The sequence below is a fragment of the Genypterus blacodes genome, unplaced genomic scaffold (genome assembly GCF_046128005.1).
Source record: "Genypterus blacodes isolate CSIRO-AG114 ecotype Tasmania unplaced genomic scaffold, CSIRO-AGI_Gbla_v1 ptg000061l_1, whole genome shotgun sequence".
Classification (NCBI taxonomy): Eukaryota; Metazoa; Chordata; class Actinopteri; order Ophidiiformes; family Ophidiidae; genus Genypterus; species Genypterus blacodes.
In genome coordinates this window covers 2,297,751-2,315,345 of record NW_027466873.1, presented here as the reverse complement: position 1 = coordinate 2,315,345, position 17,595 = coordinate 2,297,751, and the positions used below count along the sequence as shown (strand labels likewise).

The window sequence follows — 17,595 nt, the reverse complement described above, 5'->3', positions numbered from 1 at the left end:
TGCCAAATGATCGTAATGTAAATGTAATAATGCAGAGGACGCGTTCAGATGTTATTACATAAACCCAAAGTTGGTATTATTTATGTGGGCTATTATTACACACATTATGACATTTATCCTACTTGGGTTATATTTATTTGGGAAATTATTTGACATTTCTTCTGCATGTGGGCACTGGTTTGGGAACAGGAAAAAGCAGTTCCGCCCATTACTCCTTATTAAAATTTCTGCACTTGTTTTGAAATCTCCTTTTATTTGCTGAGTTTGTCAATAATCCCGCGCCTTCTTTGCCTCTGCAAAATTGGAGTCGTCTTACAGCCCACGTTATCTCATCAAACACAGTAAAGTAATAATCTAATATTGCACTACATGAAACAGACACATGTTTCGTCTTGTGTTGCAGAATTTGATACTGTGATATTTTGTCTCATGCCGAGCTGTGGTGCACTTTATGAATCCAGAGTTAACATGAAGAAACCAAATATGGAAATATGAGGCAGTCGGCGTGAAACTGCCTCCCAGGCACAATCCTGCTCCCACCCAGTTTTCTCGCTCACTGAATGAGTAACAGCAGCTGTCTAGTGTTTCTTGCTCACTAGTCGACGACTGCACCTGGTAGAATTTTGTGTGCGGAGAATGCCGTGCTTGAATCGGTGTGGCAGGATAGTTTGATGGAGCACAGATGGCCTTTTGCAGTTCCTCCAATGGGCCCCGCCGTCAAAGTGCCATTGAGCCGGACACAGGGCCACCTCAGTTTCAGTGGCTGCACGGGGGCTGATGTTAAGCGCTTTGACTGTCTACTGCGATTGCTACGCGGTAAAACCCAGATTGTGACATGTTATTGGAGGCAAGTGCTTTTTTTCCATATTGCCATGACAACACAGCAGAGTTCATCTAACCCCCATGCAGCTCCAGCGAGTAGCCACGACTCTACAGCCTGGTGATTGTGTATATCTTTAGTTTTGAGATGCCCCCACATTTCCTCAGATGTAGGATGCAGTTGTAAAACACATTACAAGCAGGGGGAAGGGGAGGAGGGTAGTAAGTCGGGGCTGCTGGCTAGGGGTTAATGGGGTCTGGCGGCTAGACTGATTTGGGCCTGTCACACTGTGGTGCTCAAAAGGGCCACGGCGAGATTTATGGAGAGGAGTTTCATTACAGAAGATTGGGCAAAGGTCCGTCTTTGTCTGGTGGAAAGGATCTCATACACACAGCACAAGTGGAAATATTAGTTAAAAAGAGATGAGCCTAGTAAATCGTTTTACACATCCTGATTTTTATATTGCGTATCACTTCCTTGAGCTAGACCGGGCAGTATGACTCCAATGTAAAGTGCAGAGCCAGTATGAAATGATGAAGATATTAGGATCTTCATATTGCACTGCAGCCCGATTGCACTGAGCAAGCACTACAGAGATGGGATCAGATGATGACATGTCAGAGTGACATTTGCAGATGTGAAAACAGAGGCGAGGACATTTCAATATGAGAGTGCGGGCGTGCATGCCAACGACGTAGTTATCCTGCCACTGGCTTGTTATCTTAGCCTCAGCGTATTGGTGACTGTCCTGGCAGAGGACAAACTCATTTGTCAAACCTGAAGAACGATTAGATATTCTGTTATTTCTTGGAGCGAATGGCTTTGGGTCTAAGGAGAACACCCAGGGGTATTGTCCTGCGCTTAGCTGCAAGTGTGAAAGGGGCTGTCAGGGAAACTTCCAGCACCAGGAAGTCCTGCTTTATTCTGCTATATATGTGGGAACAATGATGCCGCATAAGTTAACAGCCACACTCATGAACATACAGTGAGTGGTGCTGAGATATGTGAACTGATCGGGTCAAATCCAGTCTATTTTGGTGTAAACAGATCCTTATCATGGCACATATCTCTGCAAGTGTGTATTACTTATACAGTCCACCTCTACACTGAGGCTGTACTGCTGACTGAGCACTATACAGTATGTGAGTACAGATGCTTTTTTCAGCCAGCAGCAGCAGTACAGAGCGCCGCACACCTGCAAAATGTCACAGAAATGGATGCAAATAAGCAACCAAAAAAACGCAAATTGGTTCTGCTCATTGACATTTGCATCTAGCGTGGATATCTTTAAACCTGCTGGCTGCTGCTGTTTGTGCCTTTTCCGTGGTTTAGTTGCTCACAACACTTTATTTCTGCAAAAGGGGCTGAAGTGTTTTAACAGAGTGCTGCGTGGTGCTTTGGACAGCTGGCATAGCAGGAGTGCAGTGGGTTACGATAAACAGAGAAAGGGCGATAAAGCTCTGTAACAGAGTGCCTGTATCGCTCCCTCGCTTTCCCATCGGCTCAGGGAATGTCTTGTATTAATTCTATATTTATATGGCCTCCTTTTTATCATCTCACGATCGGCGAGTGTATACGCCATGATGTTGTCTTTTGTTGAAGAGGTTGAAAATCGGCAGAAAACGACCAGCATCAGTTTGTCTCCCTGTGTGGTTCTTCTTACATTTTGATCTTAAATTCGTAATTAAATTAATAATTGAAATAGCATGTGGCATAGTCCAGATGGGAGCTGAGGAGATTCTGCACTGGTGGGAAATCTTAGCAACTTCATGAATTAAACGAACAGGACATTTGTATTCTGTTGTGACAGTTGCAAAAGTGAGATTAATTAATAAAGGCGATCAACGCGAGTGTAGTAAGTTAATGGGGGTCGTGCTCCCGATTAACTACCCCCGCCGTCTTAACCCGTACCAAATTACAGCAGGTGGCGTCTTGTAAAGGAAACATATTCCCCATCCGGTTGCACATGAAATTAGTCATGGCAAGGCAGCCTACAGTAAAAATAGCAAGCGTTTGGCACGCACTAAGTTAAATTACAACATCTCTTTTGGGCCTAATGTATCATGGCATCCAGACGGCCGATGAGCACACTCAGAAACAGCTGTAGTTCGGGGCGGAGAGAGTACGGGGAACAGAATCACCTGTGTGGTCCAAGCAGCGATAAAATGGCGACACAGCTGCCATCTGCATTGTTTTTATTTCAAGCTTGCAAATGGTTTTGGATGAGGACGTTGGGTTCTTTCCATGTCCATTGTCTTACTGGTAACATCATCTGTAAACACTATGAGTGTAATGGTGGTTGTCTTTCAGCGCAATACTTGTGGTTTGATATTCACTTTGTTTGGCTCTGTTGGTTGTTGACTTTTAACTAAACAAAGATGCTTGAAGTTAGCCCAGCCCATGCAGTTATGTCACACGTGTGGGGAATGCAAATGGAAATCCACAGCTTGATGGCCCTTCGATATCTATTGAGAAGCATTTAGAATTTCCCAGTAAATTGACAAATTATAAGCGTGTGTGTTAACTTTCAACCAATGTCCGGCATGTCAGATCTCCCAAAACAGGCTGCATCAGACTGTCGAATTAGTAAAGCATCATCTGAGTGTGTCTAGTTTTGTTATGAGGCAACAAAAGAGACGCGCACACACATTTTCCTCTCAAAGTCTTTATTGTTGCAGATGTGTGCCCGTTCCAAGCGTGAATGTGATTGGCATGAACTCCATTACACAATAATGTGTTTTTTAATGTTTCTTTGCTGAGCATTGCGTCATCTTTGCTTATGTTAAAGACACGCTAACCAACAGAGATTTACCTTTCAGCCTGAATGGTTTGATTAGTCTGTACGTAGTTACTAGATTAACCTGCCAAGACAGTCACTCAGTCAGTTGTTGATGTTCAATCAGAAATAGATTGAATTTGTAATTAAATTCATTTGTCATTCCAAAGGCTTGTCGGTGTTGAGTTCTGTCAGTACAGAGTTGAGGTGGAAGTAACACTAGTCACCCGTATTTAAGCAAACACAAAGAGAGGCAGGGATTAGCAAAGATTAGAAATAGCTCTGTGGTAAGTGATTCACTTGACTTGGTTATGCAACACAGATGACAGCGTTTTGTAGGACATTACTCTTGTTTGTGTGTAGGCTACAGCTGTGGGTAGTTCTCTGTGTATCTCACTGATGAGCTGAGGTTTTCTGCAGAAGTGCATCTCAATTGGTGTATTTATGTGCGTGTGTATGTGTGTGTGTACAGTGAGATTTGTTTTTCACATTTTTGGAAAGCTTGTTTTTAAGGGCGGCCAAGGTCATGCGCCAGAGGGTTCGTGAGCTCAGAACGGGAATGTGAGTGACATGTAAGAGTGAAAGGTATGTAGGCCTAAGAGGAGTGTTATTATAGATTATTGTGCTTTTGCTTGTGAGGATGGGCCTCCTGTCTTGACATGTGCAGTGGATTCATGCGAGCGTAGTTTGTAAAAGCACTCTGTGTGCGCCAACACACAGAGCTGGTTCACTGATGTCTTAAGACCAGTTTGTGACTTAAATTTCATCAGCTGCTTACGTCAGAAGGCGCACATGCCATTTCTTGTGACCGTTTCTTCTACGCCATCAGCTACGCCGTCAGCTACGCATGTGCCAGAAAAAGTGCCTGGACTCGCTGAGGTTGTGTGGGTCAATTTGCCGCTGGCTGCATCTTGTCTTTAAATGAGTTAAGGCTAACAAATGCATTTACATTCTCCCAGACCAATCGCCCAGACCGTGGGAAAGTATGTCAATATCTGCAGGCAGAAGTGGAAGTAACTGCAAAATACATTTGTGAAGGCCAAGAAGAAGCTGAATGGAAAAAGCGGCAGGACTGTGTGTGTGTTCCCCCTATTGTTTCTATGCTCACTTGGCTCTGTGTGTACACGCGTCCGCCCAGCAGACACCACAATTCAGTATAAACAGAACAGAGATCAAAACCAGAGGACGCAGTTTTGTCCTCGCCTGCCTCCCATTTTAACAGAAATTGCCCTTTATTTCTCAGCTAAGATGTATTCATTTCCACAAAATCCTGTTCCATAATTCAATACAGTGTTTTCTGTGTTCTTAATCATGCACGTCCTCCATGCATCCACGCATGCTCACACACACAGCAGCACGCTCACACCCTCTCATGCATTAATGGAGACTCTGTAAGGCTGCTGTCATGAGGAGCAAACAGAGGCACTCGGGTTGCATGCTGCCATACAGAAGAACATTTCAAAGCTCTTGAATAATTAAGCAGCAGCAGCGAGGAGGAAGTAGGTCAGGCCAGCTGACAAGAGCACTCCTCAGTCCTGTTTCCTGCTATTCAGGATGGAGAGCTGGTTGTCAGGTGGGCTTTAAGAACAGAGCCCAAAGAGGATAAGAAGGGATTCTCTGGCAGAGCACTTGTGTGTCAGAAACGCGCTACCAGACCAAATTGTACATTTTAGAGTTCGGAGGTTGGATTTGGTGTTTCTCATCTCATTCTCATATTCACAGAGCGATTGCAGTGCTGGGATATTCCAGCTCTTTGTACCGCGTTGCGTTTTGACAAGTTCCACCCACACGTCTTCATGTGTCGATGCGACTTGAGAACTGGTTCATCTCTTTCTCAATGGCAGTCTAATAAGTGCTGATTAAATTCTGTGACATGAGCACAACCGCATATTTTCACAGAAAGGTGGGCGTGTTTGACGTCCCTAAGAAATTGGCTTTGTGCGAGCGGACAGGCCCACCGCCAATTGTCACCTTCGCTTCTCTTTGACGTTATTAAAGAGATTGGCAAAATTGAACAGACTCGCTTCCCATGAGCTCTGTGAAAAGACATTCCGGTCAAGTGTGTGAAATCTCCCGTAGTCACTGCTGTTATGCTTAAAGAGAAGTTAGCAGGGCAATCCATATAATGATTATGCCAGGTATTGAAGAAAGTTAATGGGTCACATTTAAGTTTATTATTGGAAACGGTTTCATACCCGTGTGTTTAGTGGATATTTGCTGGAGTCCTTTCATGTCCTTCTAGTTGGAAGATTGAGGTCAAAGATCAAAGCAGCTCCATGTTGTTCCATTTACATACTTGGGTTCATGTGGATGTTTGAGTGAAGACGAAAATTGTCAGTCATCTTGTACATTCTGCTCGAAATGACACCCGTTCGCACTCATCCGCAGTCATGCCAGACCACAATGAGAGAAGTGAAATTGTGGTTTAGCTTTGGCAGTGAAGAAGAAGAAGAAGAAGACGACGTGTTCATTTCCTTGAGAATGGAACCTGAAACCGCTGTTGCTCTCTCTGTGCCTGTGTAGATGTTCCATTTATTCTCCACCTGTGTTGTTGAGGTTATAATACAATGTTGGAGCTGCAGCTAAGATTTCTTACATTTATTATGATACACACACATGGCAGTATACCATGTGTAGGTCTGTAGCTATCAATTCATTTGAAAATTTGATGGATTAATCTATTGATCATCTCGATTAGTTATTGAGTCGTCACAGAATATATTTACAGTATAAAGTCTGTTTCTTACCGGAAGAGAGAAAAGGAGAAATTATAAATCCCAATTCCAACAATATTGTATTTCCATTTAAGACGTTGTCACCAGGATGTGCTGACAGATGTGCTGTGACATGTGTGATGATGTGCTAGATTTTCATTAGTTGCTAAAAAGATTATAAAACAATTATTGATCATCCGCGCGTTGTAATAAGCATGAATCAGCCAAAGGAATCGTGTCAAATATGAGTCCCTGGGGGGTGTGTGGATGTGGGTGTGTCTGTGTGTCTGTGTGTCTGTGTGTCTGTGTGTCTGTGTGTCTGTGTGTGTGTCTGTGTGTCTGTGTGTCTGTGTCTGTCTGTCTCTGGGAGCAGAGGGAAAGGCTCTCAGATCCTGCAGTGTGTTTTGCTGGAGTGCCTGCGCCTCCATGGTTACAGGGAGTCGTAGTTGGCTGTGGAGGCAAAGTGTGAAGGCCCCCGGCTCCGGGCCTGCCAGCGGGGGTGGGGGAGGGGAAAGCCTTATGTAATTTCACACAGTGTGGCTGTGGCGGCCGGGGGGGGGGCAGGAAATCCAATAGCCGCTCTGGTGTCCAGCATGGATACAGCTGGATAACCACATCTGGGGGGGGGGGGGGGCCGGCCAACCAATCACCGGCCCTGTTTATCCCTCCTCTCGCAGCCCTGTCACACATGCTGTTTTATGGTTCGTGTTGTGAGATGTAATTAGTCTTGATTTTTGCTGTTTGCAGTGGTAATGATGGGAAAAATCTGTTACTAAATAAAGACATGCCGCACGGCTGTGGCTGCCCAAAATGCTTTTTAATCGGACACTCACATCAGTGCATAAGGCCATCATTTCCTCACACTCGCCTATGTGTGCGAGTTATACACATCGCTTGTAATTTTTTACAATAGCCGCAACCCGCTCTGTGTAAAGCCCATAGACAGTCACCCTGCTGGGGCCTGAATTGGCAACGGTATTGGGGTTGATTCAAGAGAAGGTTCTCAAATGCCCTCGTATCATGCCTGACCTTGTAATGAAGTACTTCCCTCACATTTCAAAACACGATCGCTAATGCACATCATAATGACAATCTCTGTCAGCCGTAGCATAACCTTGTCATCTCTAAAATAAAGTGGTTGGGACATGGCATTTAGCTTTTCAGATTGGTGGACACTGCTACCTCCTGTATACCAGGCTGGGTTTCATCACTCAGCCACTGTGATACATTATCGGATTCCTCGAATTTCAAAATTCAAGGTTGCCACGTCTAAAGCACATGTAGTATTTTTGTATTCTACATATTTCAAGCAACACTGATTTCCACTTCATCTCTGATCGCAGCTTTGCTTTTCTCTTCTGTATGTGTGAAAATGGTGCGTCAGTGGAAGATTATGCACATCTCGATACAATTTCCGTTTCAGTTTCACCTTTTGTGTCGAATGTTTTTCACTCCGACACGAAGCGGCTCGTCGCCTCAGGTGTTTCTTTCCTTGTTGGTTCTAATCATGCTGCTACATACGTGAGAGGATGTGCGTCGTTCAGTTCAGACTGAAGATGAAGGGTGTGACAGGCTGTGGTTTAGATTGATGATTGTACATTTCTCAGTGAGACAAATTACACCCTGGCCAGAGTAGATGGTAGGTGTTCACACCTTTCTCGCATTGTCTTCAGTTGTTGACTGATGAAATACCAATCTGTGGCTGCATAACGCCGAGAGTTGAGTGGATGCGAGACAAAATCATTGTGGGGCGCTTTTCTGTAGTATTCATCGCACAGGTATACATTTATTATCTGCTACTCTAATCTCCCACCACCCCTTAACGTTTGATTTCACTTCCTTGCTAGTAAGTTTTGCCCATTATCGCAGGATGTTTTTGGGCGTATTTGTGAAACTATATCCGCAACTGAGTGTGGGAATTAACGACATTTGAGATTCTTCTCTTACATTAATTCATTTTCCCTGGCAAAGATAAACGATATTGTCCTTTAGCTGAACATAAATATAATATAAAGAAGAGCACAAACAACTCTACCGTCCTAGTCTTCTCAACCTTTGTTGTTGTGGAACTGATGTAGGCATCTTAGTGAGTCCTCAGATTGTTAGGTAATATGTGTTTAGGTCGGCATCATGAATGTCTAGATAGCACCTGTGCATCTGTGTGTTCATTAACGAGGCCTTGCCATTCAAAATGCATTCTTGGCCAGTAACCATGGGATCAGAATTCAGAGTACACTGGCTTAAGAAGCTCTACATGGCAACACAGAACCACGGCAGACTCATTTCTGGTTTGTTTTTAAGACATACTTGTGAATATTGTAATTGGTATGCCTGTGGGCGTAACGGTAGCTAATGATTGTGGCGGTGGCTGGGTTATTTTCTTGTTTGTGACCTTGTGTAGATGTATGTCTAAGGCCTCTCTTTCAAAAGAGATATTGAGTTCAGTGAGACTTTTATAATCGATAAAGCAAAATCAACTTACTGCAGCTGAACATCTTCTATATACTGTGTAAACAAACTGTATGAATAGAAGCATACGGATGTTACATTAAATAAGATGGAAGGCCACTGTGGATGCTATACTCAAAGTAGCAGTTTGTCGTGTTTAGTTCACATTATATGCCGCTGTGTTTGCAGATTGCCGTTGTCTGTTTAGATGAAAAAGCCTTTATATCTGTCTTTCATAAAACGGAAAGCACAGCCAACTTACAAAATGGAATCTGTGCTATGCCGTACAAGCACTGTACTGTTCAAGGAGACACCGTTTGTTTGAATTACTCATCCTGGCCCTGCAGTTTCTATTCTCACACTGCACGGTTCAGTAGTCGTGGGTGAAGTGATTCTCACACTAAAAGAAAGTTTTCTCTATTGATCGGCAAAGATGCCACAATATTGTCAGGCACAGACTTTGTTATGAATTATTTTTGACCTCAAAAAAGCCTCAAACTGAAGTGAGCCAACCAAAATATGCGACCGAAATCAATCCAGTCGCTCAGTCGTACATCGCTTGAGCAACTAATTAGGCTTTGTGGCCCGATACACTCTGAGAATTAGCTGGTGACTGCCAAGTTCTGGTTAAAAGAGGGCCTAACTTGCATGTTGTCATCTCTTTTTTAATGCTCATGTGGCAGTGTATACACAAAAATGGCGTTCTGCTGGTGTAGCATTGCCTTGAGTTGAGCTGCTTGGTGGTTTGGCAGATCTTTGTTTATTCTGCTGTTACCCAGCTGTTGATGTAAAGGAGTTTCCAGTCTCCAGGCAGAGATTTTGATTTTATTTTTGTGATGGTTGTACTTTTGTGATTTCCTCCTCCTGACTCCATGTTTTGATTGTATTGCTCCTGGCACGCTGTTGTTGACATATTAGCCCAGAGGAACACAACAGTTAACGTTCAAGAGACTCAAGGTTGAGGTTTTTATCCCACAGAGAGGAGTCGGAGAAAAAGAGAAATGCAAATCAATAACAGACTTTAACATGTTGGCTGGGAAGACGGCAGTGCTATAAAGTCTTTCATTGATATTTTTTATAAGGGTTTCCATGGTGCACGTCCTGCAGCTTGGTGCTTACCATAGTGATCAACGTAAATCCTGCACCCTGACCTTAAAAAACCTCTCGGGGCCCTAACGCTGAGGCTTCGGTGGATTAATTGCAACGGCTTTGTTTCCAAGTTGGGTCTGGCTGACGGGGAAGGAATTGGAAGCCACAATCTCTGCTCAGTGTCGGTAATGATTTACATTGGTTTTAGTGTTGCTGCTGTTTTCTCAATTGATTTTACAGGAAATTTTAAGCACACAATGTACAGCGCAATTGACATACCACAACATCGGCACGCAAGCTGAACGAAACCACCAGACGTGTATTAAAAAGTTCCCACATAATTGCCTCATAGCTCTGTTGTAAAGTATCGGCAGAAATTCGACCCAAGCACAAGAAAAAGTCGACCCCTGACAAATCTGGTATAAAATCAGACCCAACCGGTACATTGTCTGCCTAGCTTTGGTCAGCCATTATTTATTTGCTAGTGATCCCTTAGTTATCCAGGGTTAACTGCCTGTTCACAAATCAATGATATGGCGACTCCATTAATTTGTTTATCTGCAAAACCTGAAGATTAAACCTACATGGACTCTACATTAACTCTACATTAACTGATCGTGGGGAAGTTAGATACTCGCATGTTCACAGTATTTCCGCTCCACTGTGATGCAGAGATATACATGCAGGGCGTTGTTAAGAAATATAATACCTAAACCTCCAAGAATTGATTGATTTTACAAGACATGACCGTCATTATACTACAGTACATGTTTGGCACATAACTCCTGTCTTATGTGCACAGGGTTCCATAAGGGTCTGACATACAGACCTGGGAAGTTAATGCAAGCTGCAGTTATTATATGCCTGAAAGTCAACAAGAAGACTCTAATTGAAGTAAAAGTAATATTGTTTGCATGCATGTCTTGTGTTTGAGTGGCTCAGTATTGGGGGGTGAGGGTAATTTAGTGAAAAGGGTGAGCGAGCCAGAGCCTCCTTGTCCAGGGCCCTTCGGTAATGAGGATCCAGGGAGATAAATCCTTACGAGACCTGACAGGGTGCCACATTCCTAGGCCCAGATTCCTAGCAGCCCCCTTCCTCTGAGCTCTCCAGGGTCGCTGCTTTGTAGACTTCTAATGTTGTTCCCAAATCAAGCCTGGCATCCATAGCATTTCGCTCATTTACCTTTTCATAATAGCCTCTGAATGAAGCCTCCACCTCCTAAGTGTAAAACCTCAGAAATCACACTGTTGTTTTTGGGCTGAAAAATGACAGTATATTATTATAGTAAACGGTGCACACGATCAACATTGCAGTGTTGCTTTTGTTTTGATTAATGGATAGTGTCCCTGGCTCTAACAAGGTCCAAGCTGTGCCATCGGTGCCTTTATCAGAGAGAACAGCTACTTAAGTATTTGGGTGCCTTGTTTGTAATCTTGACAGTGGAGCTACAAAGTCAGACGAGACAGAGATTTGATTGCCTGTTTATGTCAGGAGAATTAAACTGTTGTTTGAAGTTGGGCTCCTGCTCTCTTTCTTGGCAGGCGAGTAGCTGTCAGTGTGCTCTGTGCTAGTATTTCCACAGCCATTCCTAAAATGGAGAGGGAGTGTTGGGGGAGGGGGCGTAAGAGGATGAAATATTGGCTCCTATTGCCGAGGCCTGAGGCCCACTCTACTCTGTGGAGGAGTTAAAGCAAGAGAGAGGAGGAAAGGCACGCTAGAGTGAGAGTGAGGTGAGCGAGTTCATTCGCAGTGTTGGCAGCGAGCCAGCGACTCGCCTGTGGGTGTCTGTAGCAGTGCCAGTGCATGTGTTTAGCCTCTCGTCTGGAAGGCCCCACTCTCCTCTGAGTTTATGTCAAAGCTCGCTCATTGTATTGGCCCTCTCATCTTGATTCAGGTATTTTTTTTCCTTCATCCTACAGATCCTTGCGACTGCCTGTAGCCTCGCTTTGCTCCGTCTTCTGGGGAGTATCTCAGGACTAGACTGTCATCAAAGAGAGGCCTCCAAGAAGGATGGCTTATCTCAAACTCCCTTTGTCCTTTTGGCCTCTTTCTCTGCTTTTATTGAGCCCTTTGCAAGATCATGTCGAGGGGTTTTCCTCGTCTAGCCTTACACCAGCAATCAAGTCCTCCTAAAGACTTGTGTTGGGCTATGTGAGCAGTCATTGTGTCATTCTAATATTGGAATATATAGCATTTTAGAGGAAATCCACTTGAAATTAAATTGAAGAAACATTCCTAGCTCAAGTACCTATGCAGGGATGTCCATTTGTGGTTAATAAAGTGAATTAAATACATCATTTTCAACATGTTTATGTCCTGCCCACTGATCTGCAACATAGCCTGTGATTGCCCAATAAAAAAATTACATATCGTAATTTTCAACCAGCCGACTCTCCTTTATCCAGGTCTGTCTAACCTAAAGATGAGTGCGTGTTTGTGGTGCTTGTGTACGTTTGTCTGTGTTCTTGACAGCTTTTGGAATCACAAGTCACAACTGGCTTGTTTGAGCTTATGTTTGCATGAGTTTGAGTTCCTTTGTGTCTCAATGCCAGAGCCGCATTCAGTCTTTTGTAATCCAGTCCTTTGCATAACTGAAATGAAATGACACTTTGTGTTTGTCACGGTCAGACAGGAAGGAAGGGCAGATAGTGCCTCTCTTTGTTCTACTAAGAAGAGTCAAAACTGCAGTCAGACAAAGGAGACTGGCACACTAGCTCTCTGACATAAGCCACACTGCCCTGCAGCCCAGGCTGTGGTCCACATGCATTTACTGTGCCAGCGATTCTACACCCATTTCACTTTACGAGGGCTAAGAAAGTGCTTGTTTACTGCTGGTTGCACTGGTCATTACACAAATCCCTTTCTAGGTAAGAAGTTCTGTTCCTACAAAACCACATGTATTTGAGGCGATTTCACATATTTTTATTATGAGGTAAATAAGTGGGGTTTCTACATAAACAAACACCACAACCTAAGATGCCTGCACAAGAGGGGCAATCCCACTGATCGCAGCGCAAACTGACCGGCGCTTTACTTGAATTGAATAAGCATTATGTTGGATTGTAAAATGGAGATTATCAGTCAAAAGGTGGCTATTTTTGGAATAATGCATCGCAAAATCTTTGTTACATTTGTTTGTTTTCAAGAGAATAGATTAAAGAAAATATTGAAATATTAATGACATAAGTTAGACATTTATTTTGGGGGAAATAATTGCTATATTGCGTAATAAATCTAATGTATAGATCAATCGGTGCAGCCCTACTGCACAGTGTTGACGTACTGATGATACTGCTAACTTACATTAAATCAGGTAGCTTCATCATGCTTCTGTCTCTTTCTCTAAAGTTATGTTTCTTTTCTCCTTTTAATGATTTTCCCGAGTATTCCACTAATTGTGAGTCTAATGGTTTCTAAAATGTTTTTCATGATTTTACGAGACTGCCGCCCATAACTAACTCATTCAGAAGTCATAATTATGAAATATGGATATCGTAAACAAACACATCTTGAGTTCTGGTTAAAGCAATGGACCACTGGGGGGAAAACCAACCTCCATGTAGACTTAAAAAAATACTTTTAGTTCTAGGGCATATATAAGAAGTTACTTCAGCCTTAAGGAATATGTGTAAGAAGTGATGACATAGTAAGTCATAGTTATCCGTACGTCTGCCCTGCTCGTCATCTATTTTCTCAAAGAAGATTGGGAGCCTGTATGGACTGTCAAAGGACGATGGCGCCATTGAAATCTATTGTTTTGCAGCTACAACGGGCATCTATAACGCTGACATCACCAAACTCAAATCTGTGTGTGAAACAAGAAAGAAAAATGAAAATAATAAAACATATTTTTTATGTTAAAATCTGATTAATACATTTGAATGCATTTTTACTGTCACGTTGTGCCTCTTAAATCTAATCTGTAGCGTATCCTGTAAAGGTTTCAATCATTTACACGTTAGTAGGCCATAGTGTTTACCTCACACAGCGCTGTAACATGAGCTACGAGAGAGAGAGAGGGAGAGAGGCGACATTACTCAGAGGCCCATAGAAATGGCAGGCGTCCTAATTCCCCTTTTGGCAGAAGTCAAAGGAACTCATGTCACAAGCACCAGTCCACCCACGACTACTATCCCAGGCTTCTAGGAGCACCCTTGGGTCTAAGTAAAGAGCACAAACACGCCGGCCAGAGTTGAAACTGAGAACCGTTTTCACCCTTTTTCCCCGGGCCACTCTATACCGTTTCCACCTCTGTTAACAATAATCATCTGCGTGTCTGTGTTTGTAATCTGCACAGGAACAGTAATTGCACTGCAGTCCTGTTGTTACTTATACCGCCATTGTAAACCAATAAACTGTATGACACATTCCCAGTGGATGAGGCCACTCTGGTTTGCAAAACATCCCCTTGAAGTAAAGCTCAGTGTTTGACTCTGAAGGCCCACACGTCTCTCTGTCACAGAGTTATTTATGTCACCTCTTCAGCCCTGTTAAACTCTGGGTATTTTTGTTTTACCAGCTAGCTGCTTAACGTGGCAGATTTCTGTCCGAGTTCCTCCGCACGAGCACAGTGGGCCATTGAGCAAAGGAGGGTTTTAGTGCAGCAGGTGCATGGGGCTCTTCACTCCTTTACCAGGGGCAGCAGTGGAGGGAGCAGCTGCGGTGTGGAGGTGGCATTCTGATATCCGGGGGAGATAGGGACGCACAGATTTATCTGGAGCTGCAAAGCGACACATTGTTTCCAAGCTTCAGTTATGCATCATGTTTTATGCATCGCGCTCTGCTGGTGTGGCGACACCGAAGTTCCTCTGAGGTTGTTGGACGACAACAAATGCCTGACGCCTTGTTTTTTCTTTCTCCACAGGTTGCTGGCTAAGGGAAACGGCCGATAATGCACGGCACCTGCGCCGCAGCCACACCCACACCCACTTCCTGTCTGTAGTGGAAGCGGCTGTGCTAGCATGTCCTCTCATCCCCAGTCCGTGCCGCCGGGCCGGAGGGCTGTGGATACACGCCACCTGCCAAACCCTGCCACCCTGCCACTGCAACTGCAACGGGCGCATACGGTAAGAGGCCGGACACGTTGTGGTCATGCCTTCTGGGACGATATTTAGTAAACACACCATTTACCCTGCACCACTGGAGAGGTCCTGACCCCCAGGGGCCGCCAGCAGGTGTTTTCCCAACAGTGACTTTCCCAGGTTACAGCGTTGTGCACACAGATCTGCTCCCTCATTAGACGTTGAAGTTGAAAGTTCATGTTGTGTCATTGAATCAACGCCTTTCCCATTGTTTTAACGAGCCATCTCCTGATTATCAAGCTTATTTTCCTCAGCGCGTTAGAAGTAGAGGCTGTCTGTGCTCCTAAAGAGGCCTCCAGCTCCTGTACAAATACATGTATTGGCCTCCAGAGTTGCAAGGCTCCTTTTTTTCTTTCTTTTGGCGGGAGGATCCAAGGCATCCCCCCCCCTCCAGTATCGCCACAGCTGCGCCTCCAGTTAATCCCACCATTCCCCCTCTCATCACATTCAGGCGGAGATGCGGGCGAAGTAGACTGCATCCCACAATCCCTCACAGGAAGGCTCTGCAGGTTTAGATTAAAGGACCCGAGAGAGAGAGAAATGACAACTGAAGAGAAGATGGGGTATTATAGTCAAAACAAGGCAGGAAATGGGAAAAATCAGTTAGAATGAATCTATTGTTCTTGAATTAGCATGGAGAATGGTTTGAGGTGCATTTCCTGTCTGTTTTTCCATGCTGACAACTTGTTGTGGTTTGTGTTCCAGGAACTGGGACTGGTGGACTACCACCCTCATGCCAGGGACTATGGCTCCCACCTGTCTCAGCCTCACCGCCGCAGGCCCTCCTTGCTTTCAGAGTTCCAGCCTGGGAATGAGAGGTGGGTGCTGAACTGCTGCTCCCATTCAGTGTCAGCTTCAGGATGGCTTGTTTGCGCCGCGTCGCCTTTTTCTGACGAGACATTTGAACTCTCATTGCAGGGCGATGATTGTATTCCCATTCCCGTTGTTTAGCTTCTGATGTTGAAATACAGTATATATTTAACTTGTGTATATATTTACTCGTGCACAAGAATCACGCTATGTTACATCATTAACATATTTCAACTGTTTGCATTAAGTGCTTAAGTGAGAGTTTAAGGATTATATATATATATATTTAGTACAAGCTGTTGAGGCACTGGGACCCTTGCTGGATGTTTTGGGGTTCATGTTAGTTTTGTGCCTCCAGCATTTACTGCATCTCTGTTTCCTTTGTGCTGACATGTCTGCCTGGGACACTTTCTGTGTTCCCTGTGTCTTTATTGTTTCTGTCTCTATGTTTCTCTCTCCAATGTTTGTTCTTTGCTAGTGATTTTCTGCTAATGTTTACTTGTTTAGAGGCGATTATAGCGTTTCTGCCGATCAGCAGGGATTGTAGTTTTTGTTTAGTTTCCAAAAGCCAATGAAATGATGAAAGTAGACACCAGGTACCAACCTCATCTATTAAGTGTCAGCACTTATAATAAATTAATGGTATAATTGACCCTTTTAAGTGTTTGTCCTTGTCGGTTGTAGACAATTGATTAAATATTCTTAGTGAAAGCTTTGTGTTTATTTGCAGTATTCTTCTTCTAAAGCCTCTGCCCTATAGACCTCCCCAGTGTAATCCTTATATAATTGACATCCTCGGACTCGTCCTCTGTAGTGTTGTGCTCTGTAGGGCAATGGAGCATGCAAAGTTTTGCCATCTTCAATAGACCAACAGTAAGTCGGCCACATAATTCGATGTAGTTCTTTCCCTAGAGATTTACGTCTTGTACCTACCAAAGTTGTTTATTATTTATGTAGTCATGCTTCTCTTTTTTTATGAGCCTTGATGGGTGCTGGTGAATTATTCATGTGAGTCACATGAATCTTGCATGATTCACAGAGCATAATACGTGAGAATGTTTTTTTCCTCCTCCGTCGATTATCATGTCTTTATTATCTTGCACATATTAAAACCTGCAGGCGACTATGGATAATGTTGGATTTCCAAGAGCTCATCTACGCATTTCTTTGCGTCCATCTTTTACATTGTATTGCTAAGTTTTATAAGAAACACACTGGTTTGTGGCCTCCTCATAAATGCTACTCGCCATGTGCTTGCAACATCTCTTCTCTCATCTTTCACGTCCATCCCAAATTCTCATGAAATAACTCCAAATCTACCAGTGAATCTTTTGTCTGTACGAATGCGGGTGCGGGGGCTTTTAGGCTTTCAAGATATGTGGAATAATTGGTGTAACACTAGCTGCAGGAATGTATGGAGTTGTAACAGACAGCAGATGGTGGAACGCGTCTGCGGCAGCGTGTGGCGGTTGGCGTGTTGTGTCGGCATCTTAAAGTATCAATCAATTGGGATTATGGTCTCGCTGTTGAAACGTAAAGCACAGGGCTCCGCGTCGCTCCTGTGCGATGCTTAGCATAAGCCGAGCCCACAACCCGGGAACACTGGGTCACGAGTTTGGTTGCAGAAATAAACACCACATTGCTCAACTGTTGACGCCCTTCATTCAAACATTGGGGCATTGGCAGAGAGTTGCTTCTTCTCCCCAACTCTCTGCTGCGTGTTTCTGGGAAATGCTCCTCTTGTATGACTTCCACAGTGAAGCAGTGAAGTTGTTATTCAGTCGGATCGAAAAATGCGAGCCCCATCGAACGGGCAGAGTAGCAGTTAGCCCCGTTCTTTTGCAGACACTGTGAAAT

At 43.9% G+C, this 17,595-nt stretch overlaps 1 protein-coding gene across 6 annotated transcripts in view; it reads left to right on the top strand.

The window, feature by feature from the left end:
• Positions 1–17,595, top strand: part of ncor2 (nuclear receptor corepressor 2) — a 132,604-nt gene that overhangs the window by 3,290 nt on the left and 111,719 nt on the right. For all 6 annotated transcript variants that reach the window (XR_012963876.1, XM_076154236.1, XM_076154238.1 and 3 more), the window contains exons 2-3: positions 14,712–14,913; positions 15,634–15,746. Coding sequence is in view for 5 of the 6 variants with exons in the window: in XM_076154236.1 (XP_076010351.1) it covers positions 14,809–14,913; positions 15,634–15,746 (218 nt within the window). In the remaining variant the exon portion in view is untranslated. The remainder of the gene's footprint in view (positions 1–14,711; positions 14,914–15,633; positions 15,747–17,595) is intronic.